Genomic DNA, 26691 nt, shown 5'->3' on the forward strand with positions numbered 1-26691 from the left:
CACAGCTCCCAGGAGAGATGATCAGACACTGTCTGGTTTTCTGGGCAAGATTTAGGTCATTTACTATAACCCCAAACAATAAGTATAATTTTGGAAATTTTGATGTGACTGCAGGCACATGGAGAAAAAGCTTCCAACTTGGCAAACCTAAGCGCCACTTGTGGGCAATATTTCTGTCTCTTTTTTTAAAAAGGGTCTTCACTAGCCCCACCCAATTTGCTTCCTGGCTCTGAGGTCTCAGAGGTGCAGCAGTTTAAGCAAAAGCAGGGGTTGAAACAGCTGCTCTGAAGGAAACTTGACAGCTCATTAAGTCCTTAAAGCAGGTGAGCCTGGCTGAGAAGAGGCTCCAGAGCACAGAGCTGTAGGGGCAGTAGGATACCTGGAGTTGGAGAGGGCGTGGATTCTGGCCTGAGAAGGGACCACGTGCTGTGCAAGCAACTCCACTGAGAGGATGCTGCCAGAGCGGGAGTGGTGGAGGGTAGAGAGGGGAGTAATGGTGTTTGTTAGCATAATATCCACGCATCTCATTTTAACATGACAAACTTGCTGAATACTACACCTTCCATCCAGTTGTTGTTGGGATAGACATTGAGTACACTTGATAACCCAGACATTTCTCTTAAGAAGAAATGTGTTCCCAAGGCAGGTTTTTAGAGCTGGAAGGCAAATAGAGGCCACCTAGTCCTAATCTCTCTTTTTTAAAATTTAGTTTCTATTTTATATTGCAGTATAGTTGATTGTAAATCAACTATTTTTTGGGGGGGTAAATGGTATTTGAAGACTTAAATCTGGCATTAAGGGTGTTCATTGCTACTGGGCTCGTTTTTATGCTTTTTCAATGAAGTTCAAAACTATACAAACACACACAACCAAGAATAGGATTCCTGAAAATAATTTTTTGCAGGTTTTTCTGGAGGGAGAATACTGGGGGAAGTTAAATATATCCCACTGGGGATGGACAAAGAAATGACTGCATTGTCAAGTCTCTTGGAACAGTCTTTTGTGTGGTTCATTCATAACACAAAATACAATTAGGCTCATTTGTTTCCTTTGATTTTTACTGGTATTCTGAAATACAACTTTTGCTGTATAGTTGTGTAAACTATTTATATGGCTTTAAGATCGGCTCAGCTGGTAAAGAATCTGCCTGCAATGTGGGAGACCTGGTTTTGATTCCTGGGTTGGGAAGATCCCCTAGAGAAGGGAAAGGCTACCCACTCCAGTATTCTGGCCTGGAGAATTCCATGGACAAAGTCCATGGGGTCGCAAAGAGTCAGACATGACTGAGAGCCTTTCACTTTTTATTTTCAAGATCAAATCTGTGAAATGTAAGTATATCCCAACAAGTCTAGTTCCCAGCATCTATCCCTGTCCCTGCCTTCCTCTTTTTCCCATCCCCATATAAGTAACTTATTGTTTGTTTAGTTTTCAGATTATTCTTCCATTGCTTTTACAGATGAATGAAAAACACGTATACTACATTTTCTATATGTAGGTCTTATTCCTCCTCGTTAGAGAAATGCTAGTAAATTGTACATTATTTTCTTCACTTTGCTTTTTTTTCTTAATGATATATTCTGGAGATGTGTCCATACTGGGATATAGAGATATACTTCATTCCTTTTTACAATTGACTAGTACTGCACTGTGTGACTATACTTTAGTTAATTCCATCAGGTCCCTAATAATGGGCAGTTGATACGTTTTTGGTCTTTTGAGTTTTCAAACAGTGGTGCAATGTCAGGGAATGTTTAACAGGAGGATTCTTACATGCTGTTTCTCATAAATCCTCTGTTCCTTATTAGTTTCTGCTGCCAGAAAGGAGTAGAGCTGCACGCAGTTCTCAGGGCTGAGGTCATAGGATGAGACAGGTTTGAGTCTCCTTCAGTAAACATTCTCCTTACAACAAAACTGCTTAGTCTCAATCCTCTTTCTTGAGATATGGTTTGTCTTCTGACCTTGTGACCATTATTAATCCCTTGTTCCCTTGGTAATGGTTGCTGTACATTTGGTTTTCTCATCTTTATCATTGTTGAAAGAAATTTCTTGTATAACAGCCTATATATACTCAGAGAAAGATCATTAAAGCACATTTGCTCCATCAGAGCTTGGGTCCCCGTGTGTCTTTCTTTCTCTCTCTCTCTCTCTCTCTCTCTGTCTTTCTCCACCCCCTCCTCCAGCTCTCCCTTTCACTTTCTTATCATTGACTCCAGACCACCAGGTTCCGGTCGGCCCCAACAAGTGGCAACCAGAACAGGGACTCTGGTATACGTGGCATTTCAGACGGAGTGACTCAGGGCCTATTGAGGTCAGGACATATTGAGGTCAATAAGTACTAAGACACGGGTCAAACGGCTGGAAAGCCCCATCATTTCTGTACTTTATCTCACCATTTATTTAAGCTCAGGGACTTTTGGTTTCATGCCAATGAATAGAGGCTTGCTTTCAAACAGTGGTTAAATGTAATCCTTGATTCCCTGATAAAGGCAGTTTTGATTTAGAAATCTGGCATCGGGTCAAAGACAATGTTGAATGAGCCGCCGGGCAAGGAGAAAATATTCCAATTGATTTCTGGCCCCTATGGTCTCTCATCTGGAGAAGGCGATGGCACCCCACTCCAGTACTCGTGCCTGGAAAATCACATGGACGGAGGAGCCTGGCAGGCTGCAGTCCATGGGATCGTGAAGAGTCGGACACGACTGAGCGACTTCACTTTCACTTTTCACTTTCTTGCATTGGAGAAGGAAATGGCAACCCACTCTAGTGTTCTTGCCTGGAGAATCCCAGGGACGGGGGGAGCCTGGTGGGCTGCCATCTATGGGGTCGCACAGAGTCGGACATGACTGAAGCGACTTAGCAGCAGTAGCAGCAGCATGGTCTCTCATTAAAGCTGTAGTTCTGCCACTTCAAAGTAAATTCTAGCCCTCCCAATATTCAACAACTACAGAACACTTATTACATGAATATAAATTAAATAATAAAACTTTACAAAAGGCCCAATTAAAACAACATAAAATATTTCAAAAATTTCCTACTAATCCTACCCCGGCTACTCCAAATGCTCCTCCTCTCCCAATAGACGCAACTCCAAAAGTCTCTCCTTTGCTAGAACCTAATGATTCTAACAATGACTCTCCTGAGATACTTTTTGACATCAAAACTGGCAATACTTTTTTAGATAATAATGATAAGTCCTTAGCACAGACTCATATTTGCAAAAAATCGGCACTTACTCGCTCTCCTCCACAATAGAGGCTCTCTGAATTACTGGCTTTGCAATCACAAGTCTCTGAAGCCAGTGGTTTCTTTGCCTTTCCAGTTTTAAGAAATCCTAATGCTCAAGAGCACATAATACCTCAATATGAAGGTATTAATTTTTTTTTCATGCAACAAATGAAAAAGGCTGTAACTATGTATGGCCCACATTCGCCTTTTATTAAAGAGCTTCTAAATGCTGTGGCATTTTCTATTGGAAACTTTATTCCCTATGATTGGTGAATTCTAATAAAAGCTCTCCTTAAACCAGGAGAATATCTTCAGTGGACAATGTGGTTTCATGATATAGCCAGAGATCATGCTAACAAGAATGCTCGAGCTGGCACTCCCCAAAACCAAATTACCTTTGAAATGTTAACTGGTGCCAAACAATTTGATACCATAGAAGCTCAAATACAATGCCCTCCCTTGTTACATGAAGAATTAAAAACAGTGGCCCTTGAAGCTTGGGATCAAATTACTCAAGAAGAGTCCACAGGTAGCTACACTAAAATATTACAAGGACCTAATGAAAATTATGCTGATTTTTCCATACTGTAATCAGAGAAGAAACCAAAAAACAGCTAGAGAAATTACTTGCTTATACAAATCAGAAATGTCAAAAAGGTATCTTTCCAATTCATGAGACTGGGACTATTATTGATTATTTGAAGGCTTGTCACAATCTAGGATCAGAAACTCAAAAGATGCAAAGCTAGCTGAAACAATGGCTGCTACCTTTAAAAAGGGAAATAAAGGATATTTTACATATGGGGATAAAAACCATTTAAAAAGAGACTGCCCTAAAAAGGCTAATAAAAAAACATCCAAGAATCTGCCTTCGATGCCGTAGAGAAATGCATTGGGCCAAAGATTGTAAATCTAAATTTAATATTGAAGGGAAACCTATTCCAAGAAACTCCAAGCAGGGGACCACCCCCTCCCCCCCGCCCCGCCCCAGGTCCCCTTCAACAAAAACCAGGGGCAAATTCCATCTTTTCCCTCAAACCCTCACCATCCAGCAGTGCTGCCATTGATATACCAGCCCTAAATACTTTTCTCCTTTACCCTCAAGCAGTCACTTCTAGAATACCTACCAGACTTTTTGGGCCCTGCCCCCACAAACCATTGGTCTTTTACTCGGCCAATCTAATTTGACTTCTTTTTTTTTTTTTAACTTTACAACATTGTGTTAGTTTTGCCAAATATCGAAATGAATCCGCCACAGGTATATCTGTGTTCCCCATCCTGAATCCTCCTCCCTCCTCCCTCCCCATACCCTCACTCTGGGTCGTCCCAGTGCACCAGCCCCAAGCATCCAGTATCGTGCATCAAACCTGGACTGGCGACTCATTTCATACATGATATTATACATATTTCAATGCCATTCTCCCAAATCTCCCCACCCTCTCCCTCTCCCACAGAGTCCATAAAACTGATCTATACATCAGTGTCTCTTTCGCTGTCTCGTACACAGGATTATTGTTACCATCTTTCTAAATTCCATATATATGCGTTAGTATACTGTATTGGTGTTTTTCTTTCTGGCTTACTTCACTCTGTATAATAGGCTCCAGTTTCATCCATCTCATTAGAACTGATTCAAATGTATTCTTTTTAATGGCTGAGTAATACTCCATTGTGTATATGTACCACTGCTTTCTTATCCATTTATCTGCTGATGGGCATCTAAGTTGCTTCCATGTCCTGGCTATTATAAACAGTGCTGCAATGAACATTGGGGTATACGTGTCTCTTTCCCTTCTGGTTTCCTCAGTGTGTATGCCCAGCAGTGGGATTGCGGGATCATAAGGCAGTTCTATTTCCAGTTTTTTAAGGAATCTCCACACTGTTCTCCATAGTGGCTGTACTAGTTTGCATTCCCACCAACAGTGTGAGAGGGTTCCCTTTTCTCCACACCCTCTCCAGCATTTATTGCTTGTAGACTTTTGCATTGCAGCCATTCTGATTGGTGTGAAATGGTACCTCATAGTGGTTTTGATTTGCATTTCTCTGATAATGAGTGATGTTGAGCATCTTTTCATGTGTTTGTTAGCCATCTGTATGTCTTCTTTGGAGAAATGTCTATTTAGTTCTTTGGCCCATTTTTTGATTGGGTCATTTATTTTTCTGGAGTTGAGCTGTAGGAGTTGCTTGTATATTTTTGAGATTAGTTGTTTGTCAGTTGCTTCATTTGCTATTATTTTCTCCCATTCTGAAGGCTGCCTTTTCACCTTGCTAATAGTTTCCTTTGTTGTGCAGAAGCTTTTAAGTTTCATTAGGTCCCATTTGTTTATTTTTGCTTTTATTTCCAATATTCTTGGAGGTGGGTCATAGAGGATCCTGCTGTGATGTATGTCGGAGAGTGTTTTGCCTATGTTCTCCTCTAGGGGTTTTATAGTTTCTGGTCTTACGTTGAGATCTTTAATCCATTTTGAGTTTATTTTTGTGTATGGTGTTAGAAAGTGTTCTAGTTTCATTCTTTTACAAGTGGTTGACCAGATTTCCCAGCACCACTTGTTAAAGAGACTGTCTTTAATCCATTGTATATTCTTGCCTCCTTTGTCAAAGATAAGGTGTCCATAGGTGCGTGGATTTATCTCTGGGCTTTCTATTCTGTTCCATTGATCAATATTTCTGTCTTTGTGCCAGTACCATACTGTCTTGATAACTGTGGCTCTGTAGTAGAGCCTGAAGTCAGGTAGGTTGATTCCTCCAGTTCCATTCTTCTTTCTCAAGATAGCTTTGGCTATTCGAGGTTTTTTGCATTTCCATACAAATTGTGAAATTATTTGTTCTAGCTCTGTGAAGAATACCCTTGGTAGCTTGATAGGGATTGCATTGAATCTATAAATTGCTTTGGGCAGTATACTCATTTTCACTATATTGATTCTTCCAATCCATGAACATGGTATATTTCTCCATCTATTGGTGTCCTCTTTGATTTCTTTCACCAGTGTTTTATAGTTTTCTATATATAGGTCTTTAGTTTCTTTAGGTAGATATATTCCTAAGTATTTTATTCTTTCCGTTGCAATGGTGAATGGAATTGTTTCCTTAATTTCTCTTTCTGTTTTCTCATTATTAGTGTATAGGAATGCAAGGGATTTCTGTGTGTTGATTTTATATCCTGCAACTTTACTATAGTCATTGATTAGTTCTAGTAATTTTCTGGTGGAGTCTTTAGGGTTTTCTATGTAGAGGATCATGTCATCTGCAAATAGTGAGAGTTTTACTTCTTCTTTTCCAATTTGATTCCTTTTATTTCTTTTTCTGCTCTGATTACTGTGGCCAAAACTTCCAAAACTATGTTGAATAGTAATGGTGAAAGTGGGCACCCTTGTCTTGTTCCTGACTTTAGAGGAAATGCTTTCAATTTTTCACCATTGAGGATAATGTTTGCTGTGGGTTTGTCATATATAGCTTTTATTATGTTGAGGTATGTTCCTTCTATTCCTGCTTTCTGGAGAGTTTTTATCATAAATGAATGTTGAATTTTGTCAAAGGCTTTCTCTGCATCTATTGAGATAATCATATGGTTTTTATTTTTCAATTTGTTAATGTGGTGTATTACATTGAGTGATTTGCAGATATTGAAGAATCCTTGCATTCCTGGGATAAAGGCTACTTGGTCATGGTGTATGATCTTTTTAATGTGTTGTTGGATTCTGATTGCTAGAAATTTGTTAAGGATTTTTGCATCTATGTTCATCAGTGATATTGGCCTGTAGTTTTCTTTTTTTGTGGGATCTTTGTCAGGTTTTGGTATTAGGGTGATGGTGGCCTCATAGAATGAGTTTGGAAGTTTACCTTCCTCTGCAATTTTCTGGAAGAGTTTGAGCAGGATAGGTATTAGCTCTTCTCTAAATTTTTGGTAGAATTCAGCTGTGAAGCTGTCTGGACCTGGGCTTTTTTTTTGCTGGAAGATTTTTGATTACAGTTTCAATTTCCGTGCTTGTGATGGGTCTGTTAAGATTTACTATTTCTTCCTGGTCGAGTTTTGGAAAGTTCTACTTTTCTAAGAATTTGTCCATTTCTTCCACGTTGTCCATTTTATTGGCATATAATTGTCTCTTATGATCCTTTGTATTTTTGTGTTGTCTGTTGTGATCTCTCCATTTTCATTTCTAATTTTATTGATTTGATTTTTCTCCCTTTGTTTCTTGATGAGTCTAGCTACTGGTTTGTCAATTTTATTTATCCTTTCAAAGAACCAGCTTTTGGCTTTGTTGATTTTTGCTATGGTCTCTTTTGTTTCTTTTGCATTTATTTCTGCCCTAATTTTTAAGATTTCTTTCCTTCTACTAACCCTGGGGTTCTTCATTTCTTCCTTTTCTAGTTGCTTTAGGTGTAGAGTTAGGTTATTTATTTGACTTTTTTCTTGTTTCTTGAGGTATGCCTGTATTGCTATGAACTTTCCCCTTAGGACTGCTTTTAAAGTGTCCCACAGGTTTTGGGTTGTTGTGTTTTCATTTTCATTCGTTTCTATGCAAATTTTGATTTCTTTTTTTATTTCTTCTGTGATTTGTTGGTTATTCAGCAGCGTGTTGTTCAGCCTCCATATGTGGGAATTTTTAATAGTTTTTCTCCTGTAATTGAGATCTAATCTTACTGCCTTGTGGTCAGAAAAGATGCTTGGAATGATTTCTATTTTTTTGAATTTACCAAGGCTAGATTTATGGCCCAGGATGTGATCTATCCTGGAGAAGGTTCCATGTGTGCTTGAGGAAAAGGTGAAATTCATTGTTTTAGGATGAAATGTCCTATAGATATCAATTAGGTCTAACTGGTCTATTGTATCATTTAAAGTTTGTGTTTCCTTGTTAATTTTCTGTTTAGTTGATCTATCCATAGGTGTGAGTGGGCTATTAAAGTCTCCCACTATTATTGTGTTATTGTTAATGTCTCCTTTCATACTTGTTAGCATTTGTCTTACATATTGCAGTGGTCCCGTGTTGGGTGCATATATATTTATAATTGTTATATCTTCTTCTTGGGTTGATCCTTTGATCATTATGTAGTGACCATCTTTGTCTCTTTTCACAGCCTTTGTTTTAAAGTCTATTTTATCTGATATAAGTATTGCTACTCCTGCTTTCTTTTGGTCCCTATTTGCACGGAAAATCTTTTTCCAGCCCTTCACTTTCGGTCTGTATGTGTCCCCTGTTTTGAGGTGGGTCTCTTGTAGACAACATATGTAGGGGTCTTGTTTTTGTATCCATTCAGCCAGTCTTTGTCTTTTGGTTGGGGCATTCAACCCATTTACGTTTAAGGTAATTACTGATAAGTATGATCCCGTTGCCATTTACTTTATGGTTTTGGGTTCGATTTTATACACCGTTTTTGTGTTTCCTGTCTAGAGAATATCCTTTAATGTTTGTTGGAGAGCTGGTTTGGTGGTGCTGAATTCTCTCAGCTTTTGCTTGTCTGTAAAGCTTTTGATTTCTCCTTCATATTTGAATGAGATCCTTGCTGGATACAGTAATCTGGGCTGTAGGTTATTTTCTTTCATCATTTTAAGTATGTCTTGCCATTCCCTCCCGGCTTGAAGAGTTTCTATTGAAAGATCAGCTGTTATCCTTATGGGAATTCCCTTGTGTGTTATTTGTTGTTTTTCCCTTGCTGCTTTTAATATTTGTTCTTTGTGTTTGATCTTTGTTAATTTGATTAATATGTGTCTTGGGGTGTTTCACCTTGGGTTTATCCTGTTTGGGACTCTCTGGATTTCTTGAACTTGGGTGATTATTTCCTTCCCCATTTTAGGGAAGTTTTCCACTATTATCTCCTCAAGTATATCCTCATGGTCTTTCTTTTTGTCTTCTTCTTCTGGGACCCTTATGATTCGAATGTTGTAGCGTTTTAATATTGTCCTGGAGGTCTCTGAGATTGTCCTCATTTCTTTTTATTCATTTTTCTTTTATCCTCTCTGATTCACTTATTTCTACCATTCTATCTTCTAATTCACTAATCCTATCTTCTGCCTCTGTTATTCTGCTATTTGTTGCCTCCAGAGTGTTTTTAATTTCATTTATTGCATTATTCATTATATATTGACTCTTTTTATTTCTTCTAGGTCCTTGTTAAACCTTTCTTGCATCTTCTCAATCCCTGTCTCCAGGCTATTTATCTGTGATTCTATTTTGATTTCAAGATTTTGGATCAATTTCACTATAATTATTTGGAATTCTTTATCAGGTAGATTCCCTATCTCTTCCTCTTTTGTTTGGTTTGGTGGGCATTTATCCTGTTCCTTTATCTGCTGGGTATTCCTCTGTGTCTTCATCTTGTTTAAATTGCTGAGTTTGGGGTGTCCTTTCTGTATTCTGGCAGTTTGTGGAGTTCTCTTTATTGTGGTGTTTCCTCGCTCTGTGTGGGTCTGTACAGGTGGCTTGTCAAGGTTTCTTGGTTAGGGAAGCTTGTGTCGGTGTTCTGGTGGGTGGAGCTGTATTTCTTCTATCTGGAGTGCAATGAAATGTCCAGTAATGAGTTATGGGATGTCTATGGTTTTGGGGTGACTTTGGGCAGCCTGTATCTTGGAGCTCAGGGCTGTGTTCCTTGTTGGTGGAGAATTTGCTTGGTATGTCTTGCCCTGAAACTTGTTGGCCCTTGTGTGGTGCTTGGTTTCAGTGCAGGTATGGAGGCATTTGATGAGCTCCTGTCAATTAATGTTCCTTGGAGTCAGGAGCTCCCTGGAGTCAGGATTTGGACTTAAGCCTCCTGCTTCCAGTTATCGGTCTTATTTTTACAGTAGTTTCAAAGCTTCTCCTTCTATACAGCACCATTGATAAAACATCTACGTTAAAGATGAAAAGTTTCTCTACCATGAGGGTCACCCAGAGAGGTTCACAGCATTACATGGAGAAGAAAAGAGGGAGGAGGGATTTAGAGGTGACCCAAATGAGATGAGGTGGAATCAATACAGGAGAGAGTGGGCTAGCCAGTAATCGCTTCCTTATGTGCACTCCACAACTGGACCGCTCAGAGCTGTTCATGGAGTTATACAGAGAAGAGAAGAAGGAGGAAGGTGACAGAGGTGGCCAGGAGGATAAAAGGGGGGAATGAAAAGGAGGGAGACAGATCCAGCCAGTAATCAGTTCCCTAAGTGTTCTCCACCGTCTGGAACACACAGAAATTTACAGAGTTGGGTAGAGTAGAGAGGGGTTAGGGAGGAGACACAGGCGACCTGGTGGAGAAAAAGGAGAGTCCAAAGGGAGAGAGAGCAGTCAAGCCAGTAATCTCACTCCCTAGTGAAAAATGGGTACTGAAGATTGGGTTCTTAAAGGTACAAAATGGGTAACAAATACATAAAAGCAAAAATTAAAAATCTAGACTAGAGTTTGGAATTTCAAAAATACAATGTTAAAGAAAAGAAGGAAAAAAAAAAACCAAGGTCAAAAAAAATTATAAAATATATATATATGAAGTTTGCTTTAAAAAAAAAAATAGGGTCTTTTTTTTTTTTTTTTTTGCAAAGTAATCGGTTATAAAAGTGGAAATTAAAGGAATAATAGAGGACTTAAAAATTTTTTTAATTTAAAAAATTAAAAAAAAGAAAGAAAGAATGATCGTAAAAATAGTAAAAATATATCTAGGACTTTCTCTGGTTTTGTTGTGAGTATTGTGGGTTCAGTTCATTTTTGGCTAGTTCCTTGGTCCGACTTATATTTCTCAAGATCTATAGGCCCCTTCCTATGTAGTTGGTTCTAACCACAGGGTTTTAATCTATTGCCTGTAGTTTCCAAGGCGGATCCCTCTGTTATAGCTTCTTCTGTTTGCTGGTCTCTTCAGTGTCTGGTTTCCGCCCTGACACAAAGGGGACGGTGGAGGACACTTTTTTTTTTTTTTTTTTTTTTTTTTTAGGCTCACTTGTTCATTCGCGCTGTGGGGAGGGAGGGAGGGATACTGCAAACAAATAACACTGGTGTGTGCTCGCAGTGCCTCAGCCACACTGGGTCTGCCCCCCGTTCACGGCGCGTGTAGCCTCCCTGCCCACGCTGCTCAGGCTCTAGGTTGCTCTGCTGGGAACCATCCGTGGCCGGCCCTGGGCTGCCTGTGCTTCCCAGGTCCAAGCCGCTCAGGTTCAGGCACTCGGGTAGTCCTCAAACCCGCAGACTCTCGGTTGGGCCTGCGTTTTGTGCCCTTCCCAGATCCGAGCAGCTCAGGTGATGAGGTGTTTGGCGCGCGTTGCTGCGACTTATCGCCTCCCCACCGCTCGGTTATCTAGGTGTGCAACCAGCGCACCTTCTCAGGCAGATGTTGACCATCCAGACCCCCAAGGGTTTTAGTTAGCAAAGAAGCCTGCTTACAGTTTTATAGACAATGTCTCTCTGGGGCTGCGATTGTCCCCTTCCGGCTCTGGCTGCCTATCACCGGAGGGGGATGGTCTGCCACCGGCTATCTCTGTTCAGTCCTTTGTTCCGTGTGCGGGCCTGGCGGTGTCTTAGGTTAGGTCTGGCTTTTTGCGTGGTAGATACCCCACAGTCTGGTTTGCTAGCCCAAATTATTTCGCTCAGATAGTGCTCGGGGTATTCAGGCCAGATCCTTGCGATGCAGCCCGCGCCACGCCTCCCTGCCCAGCCCCCGCTTGCTAATGGCGGATGCAGGCGTCTGTGCTGCTTCTCCGCTGGGGGAGTTACCGTAGGGCTCGCAATGTGCAGGTTTTAATTGTTTATTTATTTTTCCTCCCAGTTATGTTGCTCTCTGTGCTTCCAAGGCTCGGCACAGATTCGGCAGTGAGAAGGTTTCCTGGTGTTTGGAAACTTCTCTCTTTTTAAGACTCCCTTCCCAGGACGGAACTCCATCCCTCCCTCTTTTGTCTCTGTTTTTGTCTTTTATATTTTTTCCTACCTCCTTTCGAAGACGGGTTGCTTTTCTGGGTGCCTGATGTCCTCTGCCGGCATTCAGAAGTTGTTTTGTGGAATTTACTTGGTGTTTAAATGTTCTTTTGATGAATTTGTGGGGGAGAAAGTGTTCTCCCCATCCTACTCCTCTGCCATCTTAGCTCCTCCCTCTAATTTGACTTCTAAAGAAATTGCTGTTCACCCTGAAGTAATTAATTCAGATTATAAAGGAAAAATTCAAATCATGATGTCATCTCAGATTCTATGGCAATTTAGAAAAGGGGACAAAATTGCTCAATTACTTCTTTTGCCTTACATTTCTATTAACTGCTCTAATGATGTACAGACAGGCAGATTCAACAGTAAAGATCAAAAACAATCCTTATAGACATCATTGGTATCTGAATATGCCTGACTAAATATAAATATCAAAATTAATGGTAAAAGATTTTCTGGTCTCCTCGACACTGGATCTGATATTACTATTATTTCCAAAACACTCATGGCCCAAATCCTGGCCTATACAAAAAAAATCTCTTGCCAAATTGCAGGAATTTCTCAAACCAAAGTACAAGAAATTTATCAAAATGTTCAAATCTACCCATATGAAGAACCAAAAGGCCAGCCTACAACATTAAGACCTTATGTGATAGATTCACCCCTTAATCTAATAAGAAGGGACTTACTTATGCAATGGCAAACTCATATATACATTCCACATTTTTTCTAGGGGCCACTGCTCATTTAACAAACAAAGCAATTATTAAAATAATAGCTTATAGACACACAATTAGAATTGAAACATATTGAAGAATCTTGCTCTCCTTGGAATGCTCCTATTTTTGTTATAAAAAGGAAATCTAACAAATAGCGTCTCTTAACAGACCTTTAAAAAGTTAATGCATCTGTGAAACCTATGGGTGCATTACCACCAGGGATCCCATCACCTACTACTATTCCTTAAAATTGGCACATTATTATTACTGATTTACAAGATTGCTTTTTAAATATACCTTTACACTCTTTAGACCAAGAGAGATTCACTTTCTTTCTCCCTTTTCCTAATCACATCAGGCCTCATAAAAGATTTCAATAGACTATGTTACCTCAAGGTATGCTTAACAGTCCTACTATTTGTCCAAATTTTGTAGCCAAGGCTTTACATCCAATGTGATAGCAATTCCCACATTCATATAGCATTAATAATATACTGTAACTTCAAAAAGGAGAAATGATATTTTTGACACTGAATGTCCATGATATTCTTTAGACTCCAGAGAAAACTGATTAAAATAAAATCTTTTTTGAAATTGCAAAACTGGTTCTTCTTACACGTGCAGTCAAGAAAAGGTTAACTTGTTAATATGTTTTTTGGAGTTCCAATTCTGCCTGGGAAACAAAAAGAGGCTTAAGAAAAAACTTAAAGTTAACTCTTATCATGTCCTTGGGATACACAGCCCACTCTATCCAGGACTCAACCATAAACAAATTGGTGGAACTCAAAAAAAAAAAAAAAAAAATATATATATATATATCAAAAGATATTTTAAATTTCAAGCAGAAAACTATGTCTATCTATCTAAATTTATCTATGTCTCAATGTCTATCTTTGTTTTTGAATAATATGAAATTAACTTATAAATGAGCTTTGTTTAAATTCAGGTTCACATGAACTGAAAAATATTCAATATTAAATATAATGTTTATTTAAATATAAATATAATTTAAATTGTTTACTAACGTAATTAAGACATGTCTTAAGTCATCAACATTATGTAATACTTTTATTATGCCTAGGTTTAAGGTAAACTAAATTTGTCAACAAAAAGGTAACTCTTTATATATACATATATATAAATATATAAATGAGATGAAAACTTTTAAACTCTATTTAAAATAATTATATTTATTTTATATATATATAAATAAAATTATATATTATTTTCCACAGTTTGTTGTGATCCACACAGTCAAAGGCTTTGGCATAGTCAATAAAGCAGAAGTAGATGCTAAAAAATAATAATAATAAAAATAAAATAAAATAATTATATTTAATAGAGTAATCTATTATTATAATCTAAAATAATCTATTATTATAATCTAAAATAATCTCTTAATATTGGGGTAACTTAAATTTCCAGAGTTGTACTAAACTAAATAATAAAAGTTTATTAAATAGCTAGGTCATTTCCAAATAAAGTAAGATTTTAAAACATTAACTACTGAACACTAACTTCCTCTTACAAAAAGTTTTTCTTACAGAAAAACTAAAGAGATTTTAGACTATTAATAAATATATATATAAATAAATATATAATAATACATAATATAATAAATATATTCACCAATCTATAAAATGCTAACATACAGACATTTCATAGTTGCTAAAGAAAAGTAAGACATACACTTTTAATAAAAAGATATAAGAAATGGCAAATAAAATGATTAATACAAAAATATAAAAAAGGTCTATGACAAATGAAAAAGAATTTTATGACAAATGGATATAACTCATTCCCCTGAACTTTCTTCCTCTTCCTTCTTACATGTCTCAATTGATACAAATTCTTCTTTTACGTGGGCCACACCTCTCCAAGGTGAAACTACACAACATGTTATAACCCCCCTGTTAGCTTACTTTGCAATAATGAGAACACCTGATTCTATAAAAACAGACAATGGCCCTGCCCTATATGTCTAAGCAGTTCAAACAATTTTTACATTCATTCTCTATTAAACAGATTATAAACATTCCTTATAATCCACAAACACAAGACATAATTAAACAAACACATTACATACTGAAACTACAAATAAAAAATTAAATAAGGGGGAATACACAGAAACACTTTTATCTTCCTTATCCAGAGCACACTTTACTAGATTCTAATGCAATATATTCTTTAAGCCTATAACTATTGTTAATATAGCTTTATTTCTGTTTCCAGTCTGTAAGATTCTTAAAACAAAATAACATCCGCTTCGGTGCCTGTTTCACAATACAAAACAAAAACAATATAAAAAAGACACCATTTGCTGAATAAGTTATTTGTTCCTAAGAGTACCAAAAGTGCAAAATATTCACCTTCTTTTCAGGTCTGTCTTGAAAGTATAATCATCTTCTTTGACACACTGAACAGAGAGATTCAACAGCTGCTAGGCTGAGTTTCTTTTCCCAGGACAAGGTCAGGTACTTGGATGTGAGCAGCGTTTCATTCGTCAAGTTGTTCTGCATCAGCTTTTCAGTAATTTCACTTAGGATAAAATGTTTGAGTGTTTGCTCCTAATCCTTTGCCCCAAATAACACAAACCACTTAAAACACAGTCAGATCCCATTTCTTTTTGTATCAGGAAAAACGTATGTACTGAATGAAGAAAAAATCAACCCATTATTTCAAAACCACATCCAAATTTTCATGGTTAGTCAGTGATGGCAGCAAGACTGTGGTGCCTCATGGGAGTTAGGGCAGGCTTGCTTACTGACACGTTGCTTGGTTGGAGCTGATGACCTCTACATTAGACAGACTGTGCCACCGACACCTGGGCCTAATGAAAAAATATTTTTTAAATGGGTGTATATGTCTACAAAGGCTTGTTTTAGGCCGGTGACTGTCCCATCTATTAAACACGAGACATAAACTGTATCAACCAGACAAACCTACCTCTAACACCATCAGTGTTGTCAGTTCCAAGATACCCAAAGACCAAGAAGTTAACTTAGAGCCAAAATTGGGTCTATTTGATTTACATATGTGAAAAAGAGAAACAATAGCATTGGCTGAGCAAGATGGTGGCTCATACATTTGACATGGAAGTAAACAAATTCATGGAAACAACATTCGGGAGGAAAGGCTTAGGTAGTCAAGAGTCAAGGTCAATTTAAAATGAAAGCTTCTCAGTGTCCTCTTGGAGGACATTATCTACCAGTCCCCAAACAGATCTCTAGATGATTTTTTTTTGGACTGAAATATTTCCTAGGAATGTTTTCATCATTATCACTTTCCTTTCTTTCTATAACTATTGTTAATATAGCTTTATTTGTTTTAAATTTACTGCAAGGAGATATTTTGACAAAAGAAGAAAAACATTTCGAGACATTGAAGGACACCTCCCTTCCTTTGCCCATGTGGTATCAGGACGGGTTAACTAATCAATGGGAATCCAGGAAACTAATCTTTCAGGGAAAGGGGTATGCTTCTATTTCTCCAGATGGATCCAGCGAACTCACATGGCTTCCTCTTTGGAAGATTTGACCTAAGGGGGCCCCCAACATTCAAACTAGAGATGAAACAACAAAAACCCCAAGAGGAAGAAATTCCAATACAAGCCATGACAACTTTAAAAATTTCCAAAAAATACTGCACTCAATGTCATCGACCTTAGGATCTCCTTACTTGGGGGACAGATAAAAACCCTTACTAATCAAGCTGAAAATCTGATTTCTCAACAGGGAATGCCTCGGAATCCTGAAACTATTTTTGTCGCTATGCTTGCTTTGCTTGCTTTTGCTTCCCCTGCTCAGGCTGACTTGATTGATCACACTTATTGGGCTTATATACCTAACGCCCCCCCAACCTTTTTATTGTAGGTTGTAGGATGGACAGATATAGGACCAATCATATCCACTAATGCCACTAGTCAACATATATGCTCCTTCCTTGGAGCTTGGAAGGGCCCTTTCATCCTGAGGAAGAAGGAAGACTAATTAACATTTCTCTAGGCTATGAAATCCTTTCTTTATGCATGGGCCCAACAAAATTACGTATTTAATGTTAGTCAACAAACATGGGCTTTCATCCTGCCTCCAAAAAGGAACTTCCACACATTGCTTGGACTGTTTACTGCCCTGTTCTTTCATAAAAATCATATCAATACTATCAAAACTCTAGGAAAAGGACAAAAGTTAGAATGTAAGGGGTTTATTTATAAAGACTTTAAATATACTCCTGTTTATTGAGATAAATGTCAAGCTAAATCAGGGAAATTTATGTTTTTGGCCAATTACACAATTGTTGATTGGGGACCCCATGGTATATGGCTACCTAACTGCTCAGATGATATTAACAGTACTATATGTGATTATGTCACTTAAGTAACATAAAAGATTACCAACAGTTCAATGAAACACTTCCATGAAAAGGACTCCTTGGCTGGCTTGATGGCGAAATGACAATTTCTCACCCTCAAATCATCCTCAATAAACAGATTGGGCTTAAACAATGGGACATCTGGAAACTTGCTGCAAGCACCGAAGAACTTGGGACTTAGACTGGACATTTCACAGAGACCACTCATAGTCATATTAATTATTTCTTTCGCTATAATCAATCATATTTCATACAAGCCTGTGTTCCACTTCCTTTTGTTGTAGCTATAGGAAATTTACAATTCAATAAGACTTTATGTTCTGTAACTTGTATAAACTGCAAATTATATACTTGTCTTAACTCCTCTATTTCCTAAAGAAATGATTCCCTTTTTTATTCTTCTATCTCGACGTAATCCATGGTTACCAATAAATCTCCAGCAGCCCTGGGAAGCAGGTCCCATAGCTGAACTTGCTTCCCAGTTACTTACTAAGTTGCTCTGGTGATCTAAACGATTCATTGGATGGCTGATTTTTGGCATTTGGGGATTAATAGCTATTTGCACCACTGCTGCTGTCACTGGCATTGCTTTACAAACCTCAATTCAAACACATAATTTTATCCAAAATTGGACTAAAGATGCTCATTCTATGTGGGCCACTCAGGCTCAGATAGATGAGGATATTCAAGATGAAATACAGGAACTAAAAACAGCCATCAGATGGGTTGTACAAAATAGATAGATGTACAAAATAGATAGATGTACAAAAACAGGTGATGCTAAAATGTGATTAGAATTCTACTCAATTTTGTGTTACTCCTGTGTAACTGGGAACAAATCAAATTTCATTCACAAAACATACATGATAATTCCTCTCTGAATGTACAATTATTACAAAAAGAAATCTTTGAAACCTTTTCTAAAAATCTGTCCTCTTCCACTAATTTGCAAACTTTAGCTGAACAACTAGCTGATCAATTATCTGGGCTAGACCCACGCGGATGGTTTCAAACCTTTACTCACAGCATCGGGTCTAGAACTGTAATTTTGGTGATTGTCTTGACAATTATATTTGTCATCTACAGTTGCCTTCATGCAAAAGTTGTTAAAACTAAACAAACTCAAATGGTCAGAACCCTTTTTACAAACATTATAAATAAATAAGGGGGAATTGTCAGGGAATGTTTAACAGAAGGATTCTTACATGCTGTTTCTCATAAATCCTCTGTTCCTTATTAGTTTCTGCTGCCAGAAAGGAGTAGAGCTGCACGCAATTCTCAGGACTGAGGCCACAGGATGAGACAAGTTTGAGTCTCCTTCAGTAAACATTCTCTTTACGACAAAACTGCTTAGTCTCGATCCTCTTTCTTGAGATGTGGTTTGTCTTCTGACCTTGTGACCATTATTAATCCCTTGTTCCCTTGGTAACGGTTGCTGTACATTTGGTTTTCTGATCTTTATCATTGTTGAAAGAAATTTCTTGTATAACAGCCTATATATACTCAGAGAAAGATCATTAAAGCACCTTTGCTCCATCAGAGCTTGGGTCCCCGCATCTTTCTTTCTTTCTTTTCTCTTTCTCTCTCCCTCCAGCTCTCTCTTTCACTTTCTTATTATTGACTCTGGACCACCAGGTTCCAGTCCATTAAAGGATCCCAACAGTGAAGTTAACAGCCTTTTGCATAATTTTCTTCTGTTTTTTTTGTTTGTTTGTTTGTTTTGTTTTGTTTGTTTGTTTGTTTTGTCGGGGTGCCTTTGGGATAAATCCTAAAATTGTAATTGATAATCAAAGGGTAAATGCATATGTACTGTTGCAAGTACTTGCTAACTTCTCTGTTTCTTTTAGACTGTTTTTCTCTTCCCAATAGTCATGCAGGAGAGAAACTATTTTCCCTAAACCTTTTATTTTTAAATATTTATCTATTTGCCTGTGTTGGGTCTTAGTTGCAGCATGCAAGATCTTTGTTGCCATGTGGGATGTTTCCTTGGGACACACGGGCTCTCTGGTTGTGGTGAGATTAGTTGCTCCATGGCATGTGGGCTCTTAGTTCCCCAACCAAGGGTAGAACCTGCATCCCCCACATTGCAAGGTGGATTCTTAACCACTGGGTCACCAGGGAGTCCCTCCCCTATACCATTTACCAATAGATTGTATCATAAAACTTTCAAGTTTTTGCCAAACCTGTACATGAGAAATAACATTAAAGTATAACATTAATTAATTAATTTTAGGGTTTTTCTGTTTAGATATATTTTTGTCTATTATGAGTGAATGTTAATATCTTTTTATATATTCAAGAGATATTTACATTTTTTTCTTGAACTTGTTCATTCAAATCTCTTACCCAATTTTCTATTGAGTTATTGGTCTTTTGTTTCTCTACTTTTAGATATTGTTTGCTTTCTAAAATATTTTTATTGAAGTATAGTCTATTAACTATAATTGCAGCAGAGTGATTCAGTTATATATATACAGATAGATAGAGAGATAGATAGATATTCTGATTCTTTTCCATTATAGGTTATTATAATTTTTTGAATATAGTCCCTTTTTATTATACAGTAAATCATTGTTGCTTATGTATTTTATATATAGTGGTTCAGTTCAGTTCAGTCACTCGGTCGTGTCCGACTCTTTGCGACCCCATGAATTGCAGCATGCCAGGCCTCCCTGTCCATCACCAACTCCCAGAGTTCACTCAAATACACGTCCATCAAGTCAGTGATGCCATCCAGCCATCTCATCCTCTGTCGTCCCCTTCTCCTGCCCCCAATCCCTCCCAGTATCAGGGTCTTTTCCAGTGAGTCAACTCTTCGCATGAGGTGGCCAAAGTATTGGAGTTCCAGCTTCAGCATCAGTCCTTCCAAAGAAAACCCAGGACTGATCTCCTTTAGAATGGACTGGCTGGATCTCCTTGCAGTCCAAGGGACTCTCAAGAGTCTTCTCCAACACCACACTTCAAAAGCATCAATTCTTCAGACCTCAGCTTTCTTCACAGTCCAACTCTCACATCCATATATGATCACTGGAAAAACCATAGCCTTGACTAGACAGACCTTTGTTGGCAAAGTAATGTCTCTGCTTTTCAATATGCTATCTAGATTGGTCATAACTTTCCTTCCAAGGAGTAAGCGTCTTTTAATTTCATGGCTGCAATCACCATCTGCAGTGATTTTGGAGCCCAAAAAATAAAGTCTGACACTGTTCCCACTGTTTCCCCATCTATTTCCCATGAAGTGTTGGGACCAGATGCCATGATCTTAGTTTTCTGAATGTTGAGCTTTAGGCCAACTTTTTCACTCTCCTCTTTCACTTTCATCAAGAGGCTTTTTAGTTCCTCTTCACTTTCTGTCATGAGGGTTGTGTAATCTGCGTATCTGAGGTTATTGATATTTCTCCTGGCAATCTTGATTCCAGCTTGTGCTTCATCCAGCCCAGCATTTCTCATGATGTACTCTGCATATAAGTTAAATAAACAGGGTGACAATATACAGCCTTGACGTACTCCTTTTTCCTATTTGGAACCAGTCTATTGTTCCATGTCCAGTTCTAACTGTTGCTTCCTGACCTGCATATAGGTTTCTCAAGAGGCAAGTCAGGTGGACTGGTATTCCCCTCTCTTTCAGAATTTTCCACAGTTTATTGTGATCCACACAGTCAAAGGCTTTGGCATAGTCAATAAAGCAGAAATAGATATTTTTCTGGAACTCTCTTGCTTTTTCCATGATCCAGCAGATGTTGGCAATTTGATCTCTGTTTCCTCTGCATTTTTCTATATAGTGGTATGTACCCATAAATCCTATACTCCCAATTTATCCCTTTTCCCTAACTCTCCTATTTGGTAATCATAAGTTTGTTTTCTGTGTCAGTGAGTCTGTTCCTGTTTTGTAAATAAAGTCATTTATTTTTTTAGATTCCACATATAAATTGTACCATATTTTTTTTTCTGTCTGACTTACTTCACTCAATATGAAAGCATCTCATTTCATCCATGTTGCTGCAAATGGCAATATTTCATTCTCTTTTATGGCTGAGTAATATCCCACTGTATATACAAACCACAGCTCCTTTACACATTCATTGTAGATGGACAATTAGGTTGTTTCCATGTCTGGGCTATTGTAAATGGTGCTACTATGAACATAGGGCTGCACGTATCTTTTCAAATGAGAGTTTTATCTGGATAATATGCCTAGGAGTTGGATTGCTGGATCATATGGCAACTCTATTTTGAGTTTCTTGAGGATCTTTCATACTGTTCTTCATAGAGGCTATACCAATTTATGTTTCCACCAACAGTGGAGGAGGGTCCCCTTTTCTCCACACTCTCTCCAGCATTTATTATTTGTAAAATTTTTGATGATGGCAATTCTGATTGCTGTGAGGTGATACATCAATGTAGTTTTGATTGCATTTCTTGAGTAGTTAGTGATGTTGAGCATCTTTTCATGTGCTTATCAATCATCTGTATAGATATTATTTGTATAAAAAGGTAAATTACCCCTCTTTTATATAAGCAGGAATAATTTTTCCCCTAGTTTGACATTTATGTATTGTGTATGGTGGGTTTTATCCCCACAATATCTGTTTGATTTTTATGTAATCAAATTTAGGAGTCTCTTTTCTTACTCTATTTCAAATTTTATAAATATTTTACTATAACCAGGTTACAAAGATTTACCCATGTTTCTTCTATTATTTATATGGATTAACTTTTTTATATTTAAATTTCTAATCCATTTGGAATTTGGAAGGCATGAAGAAAATGGATGCAGTTTTATTTTTTCTATGTGGTTATCTCAATATTGCTTACTAGTCCATCTTTCTTCACATTGATGTGAGATGCTACCTTACTGAATATAAATGTAGCATAATGTAAATGATTTGAATATAAATGAATATAGTATGATCAATTTGGCCTATATTTGAATTTTCTGTTTTTGTTTCACTGTTCTGTCTATCCATGCACCAACATCATACTGCTTTAACTATAGAAACTGTTGTATTTTACTACCTGGTCAGGAAGCAACAGTTAGAACTGGACATGGAACAACAGACTGGTTCCAAATAGGAAAAGGGGTACGTCGAGGCTGTATATTGTCACCCTGCTTATTTAACTTATATGCAGAGTACATCATGAGAAACACTGGGCTGCAAGAATCAAAAGCTGGAATAAAGATTGCCAGCAGAAATATCAATAACTGCAGATATGCAGATGACACAACCCTTATGGTAGAAAGTGAAGAGGAACTCAAAAACCTCTTGATGAAAGTGAAAGAGGAGAGTAAAAAAGTTTGCTTAAAGATCAACATTCAGAAAACTAAGATCATGGCATCTGGTCCCATCACTTCATGGGAAATAGATGGGGATACAGTGGGAACAGTGTCAGACTTTATTTTGGGGGGCTTCAAAATCACTGCAGATGGTGATTGCAGCCATGAAATTAAAATACACTTACTTCTTGGAAGGAAAGTTATGACCAACCTAGATAGCATATTCAAAAGCAGAGACATTACTTTGCCAACAAAGGTCCGTCTAGTCAAGGCTACGGTTTTTCCAGTGGTTATGTACAGATGTTAGAGTTGGACTGTGAAGAAAGCTGAGCACTGAAGAATTGATGCTTTGAACTGTGGTGTTGGAGAAGACTCTTGAGAGTCCCTTGGACTGCAAGGAGATCCAACCAGTCCATTCTAAAGGAGGTCAGTCCTGGGTGTTCTTTGGAAGGACTGATGCTAAAGCTGAAGCTCCAATACTTTGACCACCTCATGTGAAGAGTTGACTCATTGGAAAAGACCCTGATGCTGGGAGGGACTGCAGGCAGGAGGAGAAGGGGACGACAGAGGATGAGATGTCTGGATGGCATCACCGACTCGATGGACATGAGTTTGAGTGAACTCCAGGACTTGGTGATGGACAGGGAGGCCTGGGGTGCTGCAATTCATGGGGTCCCAAAGAGTTGGACATGACTGAGTGACTGAACTGAACTGAAAGCTAATCTTCCCTCTTTTTTTTTTTTTTTTGGCTTCATTGCCCAGGCTAATTTTTTTTTCTTCATCCAAATAAATTTTATAGTCAATTGCTTTAGTTGCTGGGTTTCCCAGCTGTGAAAAGTGAAAGTCATTGAATCATGTCCAACTCTTTGCAAACACATGGACTATACAGTCCATGGAATTCTGCAGGCCAGAATACTGGAGTTGGTAGCTTTTCCCTTCTCCAGGGGATCTTCCCAATCTTGGGATCAAACCGGAGTCTCCTGCATTGCAGACAAATTCTTTACCAGTTGAGCTATTAGGTCCCAGCTGGTTCACCAACTGAGTCAGGTGGCTCAATGGCAAAGAATCTGCCTGCCAATGTAGGAGACTTGGGTTGGATCCCTGGGTCAGGAAGATACTCTGGAGAAGGAAATAGCAACCCACTCTAGTATTCTTGCTTGGGAAATGCCATGGACAGAGAAGCCAGGCAGGCTACAAAAGAGTTGGACACAACTTAGTGGCTGAACAACAAACAATTTTAGTTGCATGAAAAAGCAAGTGATCAAAAATTTTAAATATATATATAATCACATTAAAGAAGAATCAATTAACCTAAATTTGATGAACTGCTTTAAACATGAAGCAGGATTGAATTTGGCCAAATGACTCTTCTGCATCTAGTTACTTTTCTTCTTAACCTCTTAATGGAATGTATTGTAACAGTCAAAATCTGCATGTTGAATCACCCTAGTATTCCTAAAAGAATCATACTTACTCATGTGATACTGCTTTTCACATCTAATAATTTATTTAGAACTTTTTACCAATATTTATACATGAGACATGTCTATAGCTTTACTTATTGTGAAATCTTTGTTAGCTTTTGGAGTTAACATTACACTTGCTTCATAGAAAAAACTGAACATTTTCCTTCATAGCTATGTGATCAGGAATAGTTTGAGTAACACTGAGATTATCAGGTCTTTAAAGGTTTCATGAGTTCCCTGGGAAACCATCAGGACCTGACACTTTTGTGGGGACACTCTAACTACTTGGTTATTTCTTAAATAACAATTCAACTGTTTAAATTTTCTGTCTCTACCGGGGTCAATATGCATAAGAGAACATTAGAAACTTTCAGGGAGGAAAAGAAAGAAGGGGAAAGAGAGTGGGAATGGTTCCTACTTACCTAAATTGACCATTTTCCTCTCTCCTACCCTTTCTTAAAGTGGTGTGGGTGCCTGTGCGCCAAAATCTCTTAATGTAAATATGGCTGCCACGCCAAACAACGCTCTGAGGATCCTGCTGGTCAGGAAGACCAAAAGTGGGAAAAGTGCGACTGCAAACACCATACTGGGGGGAAAAGTACTCAAGTCTGAGATTGCTGCCCAAGCTGTTACCAAAACTTGTCAGAAGCATCCCTGAAACGGAAGGGGAGAGAGCTTCTCGTTGTTGACACCCCAGGGCTCTTTGACACCAAGGAGAGCCTGAACACCACCTGCAGGGAAATCAGCCGATGTGTCCTCGCCTCCTGTCCCGGGCCTCATGCCATCGTCTTGGTCCTGAGGCTGGGCCGCCACACACAGGAAGAGCAGCAAACCGTGGCATTGGTCAAGAATCTGTTTGGGAAAGCAGCCATGAAGTATATGATCATCTTATTCACTTGCAAAGAGGAGCTGGAGAACCAGAGCCTGAGCAATTTTCTGGAGGATTCGGATGGAAACCTACAAAGCCTCCTACAGGAGTGTGGAGACCGCCGCTGTGCCATCAGTAACAGCAAAAACACAGAGCAGGCTGAGAAGGAAGCTCAGGTGCAGGAGCTGGTGGAGCTGATAGACAAGACGGTGCAGAACAACCAAGGGGCTTACTTTTCTGACCCCATTTACAAGGACATAGACCAAAAGCTGAGACAGCAGGAGGAACACTTGAAGAAAGTCTATGTTGATGAATTGCAAAACAAAATTAAACTAGTAGAAAAGGAATATGTCCATAAACAACCAGCAGAAAAGGAGAAACAAATAACGTTGCTAATGCAGAAGCATGATGAACGAATGAAAAATATAAGGGGAGAAGCTGAGATGAATATATTTCAAGTTTCATTCAACATGATTAGAAATGTGCTTTCAAAAATATGGCACATGTTCTGGTAGTATAAAGTTTATTTTTACTCCTCAGTTTACTAAACCTTGTTAATGCGGTAATGTTTATTTTCCAAAGATGGTTAAAACCCTATCTTCTGACTTCTTACAATCTGAATCCTCTTATGATCTCTCTCCCTTGAGCTATGGGTCTATGTTCCTAACCTTGAAATTGGAGGGATTTTGTGACTGCTTTGAGAAATAGTGGGTGGTTGAAGGAACACCATATGACTTCTAAGATTAGATAGGGAAAATGCCTCCTTGCTCTTCCACATTGGTTACCCTTGGAATTTGCCCACCCTGTTGTGAGGAAGCCTGAGTAGAAGCCCAAGTCGCCCCCATGAAGAGAACCTGAAGTCACTGCTGCACTCCCCTGGCTGACATTTCATCTGCCATCCAGAATCATCTTGCTGGCCTTGCAAGTGAGGCAACACAGAGTGGATTCTTCAGCTGCCAACTGATGAAACTGCAAAGAGCAAAGATGAGTCTTCCCCATGGGGTCCTGCCCAAATTGCAGATTCATGAGAAAAATAAATGATTGCTATTCTTTTAAACCACTATGTTTTGGGATGATTTGTTATGCAGTGAGGATTGCATGCAAGCAGGCTAAGTTGTTTCAATCCTGTCCTACTCTTTGCGACCCTATGGACTGTAGCCCACCAGGCTCCTCTGTCCGTGGGATTCTCCAGGCAAGAATATTGGAGTGGGTTACATGCCACCTTCCAGGGGATCTTCCTGAACCAGGGGTCAAACCCACATTACTTACATCTCATACATTGGTAGGGGGATTCTTTACCACTAGCATCATCTGGGAAACCCATGCAGTAAGAGTTAACCAGAATTAAATAACTTTCCAGCTCATTCCCCAGCACTCCTGGCTCCTACCTGTCCTTCCACACAATGCCAATAAATTTAAGAGTTTATGAAATTGACATAACCAGGTAATGATCCATTTTGTAGAGTTCAAAGATTCAATTTGGGAAAATTCAAATAAGAAACATTGCCTATGTTAAGTGTAGGCCCCACTGATCTAGTAACTAGTATATTATTTGAATCTACACCTATGAGAACTTTGTTTGTGAAGCATGGGCTTCTCTGGCACCATTACTCTATGGTTCATGGAGATGTGGAAGTTGGCAAATTCTCTTGTTTTATTCTCTTCTCTTTTTGCTATTAAATGTATCTCTCTTTTTTTTTTTTTTTTTTTTTGCTATCAATGCCATCTAAGTATAGTACAGATTAACATGACTGTTATTCTATACAAAAATATTTTATATGTCATTTTATTTAAATTAATTATTATAACAACCTTATAGAAAAGATGACAGTGAGTCTCAGGACTGTAAGTAATTTGACTAGAGCCATCTGAATTTTTGCCTAGAGATCAATAGAGCTGA

General features: G+C 38.4%; 1 protein-coding gene across 1 annotated transcript in view; it reads left to right on the forward strand.

Annotated features, from left to right (window-relative positions):
- Positions 1–25795, forward strand: part of LOC102281688 (GTPase IMAP family member 7-like) — a 32425-nt gene extending 6630 nt beyond the window's left edge. The window contains 2 exon segments of the mRNA XM_070368748.1: positions 24386–24570; positions 24573–25795. Coding sequence (XP_070224849.1) covers positions 24386–24570; positions 24573–25306 — 919 coding nt within the window. The 3' untranslated portion in view covers positions 25307–25795.
- Positions 25796–26691: the final 896 nt, after the last annotated feature.

This window comes from Bos mutus, chromosome 4 (assembly GCF_027580195.1).
Source record: "Bos mutus isolate GX-2022 chromosome 4, NWIPB_WYAK_1.1, whole genome shotgun sequence".
NCBI lineage: Eukaryota > Metazoa > Chordata > Mammalia > Artiodactyla > Bovidae > Bos > Bos mutus.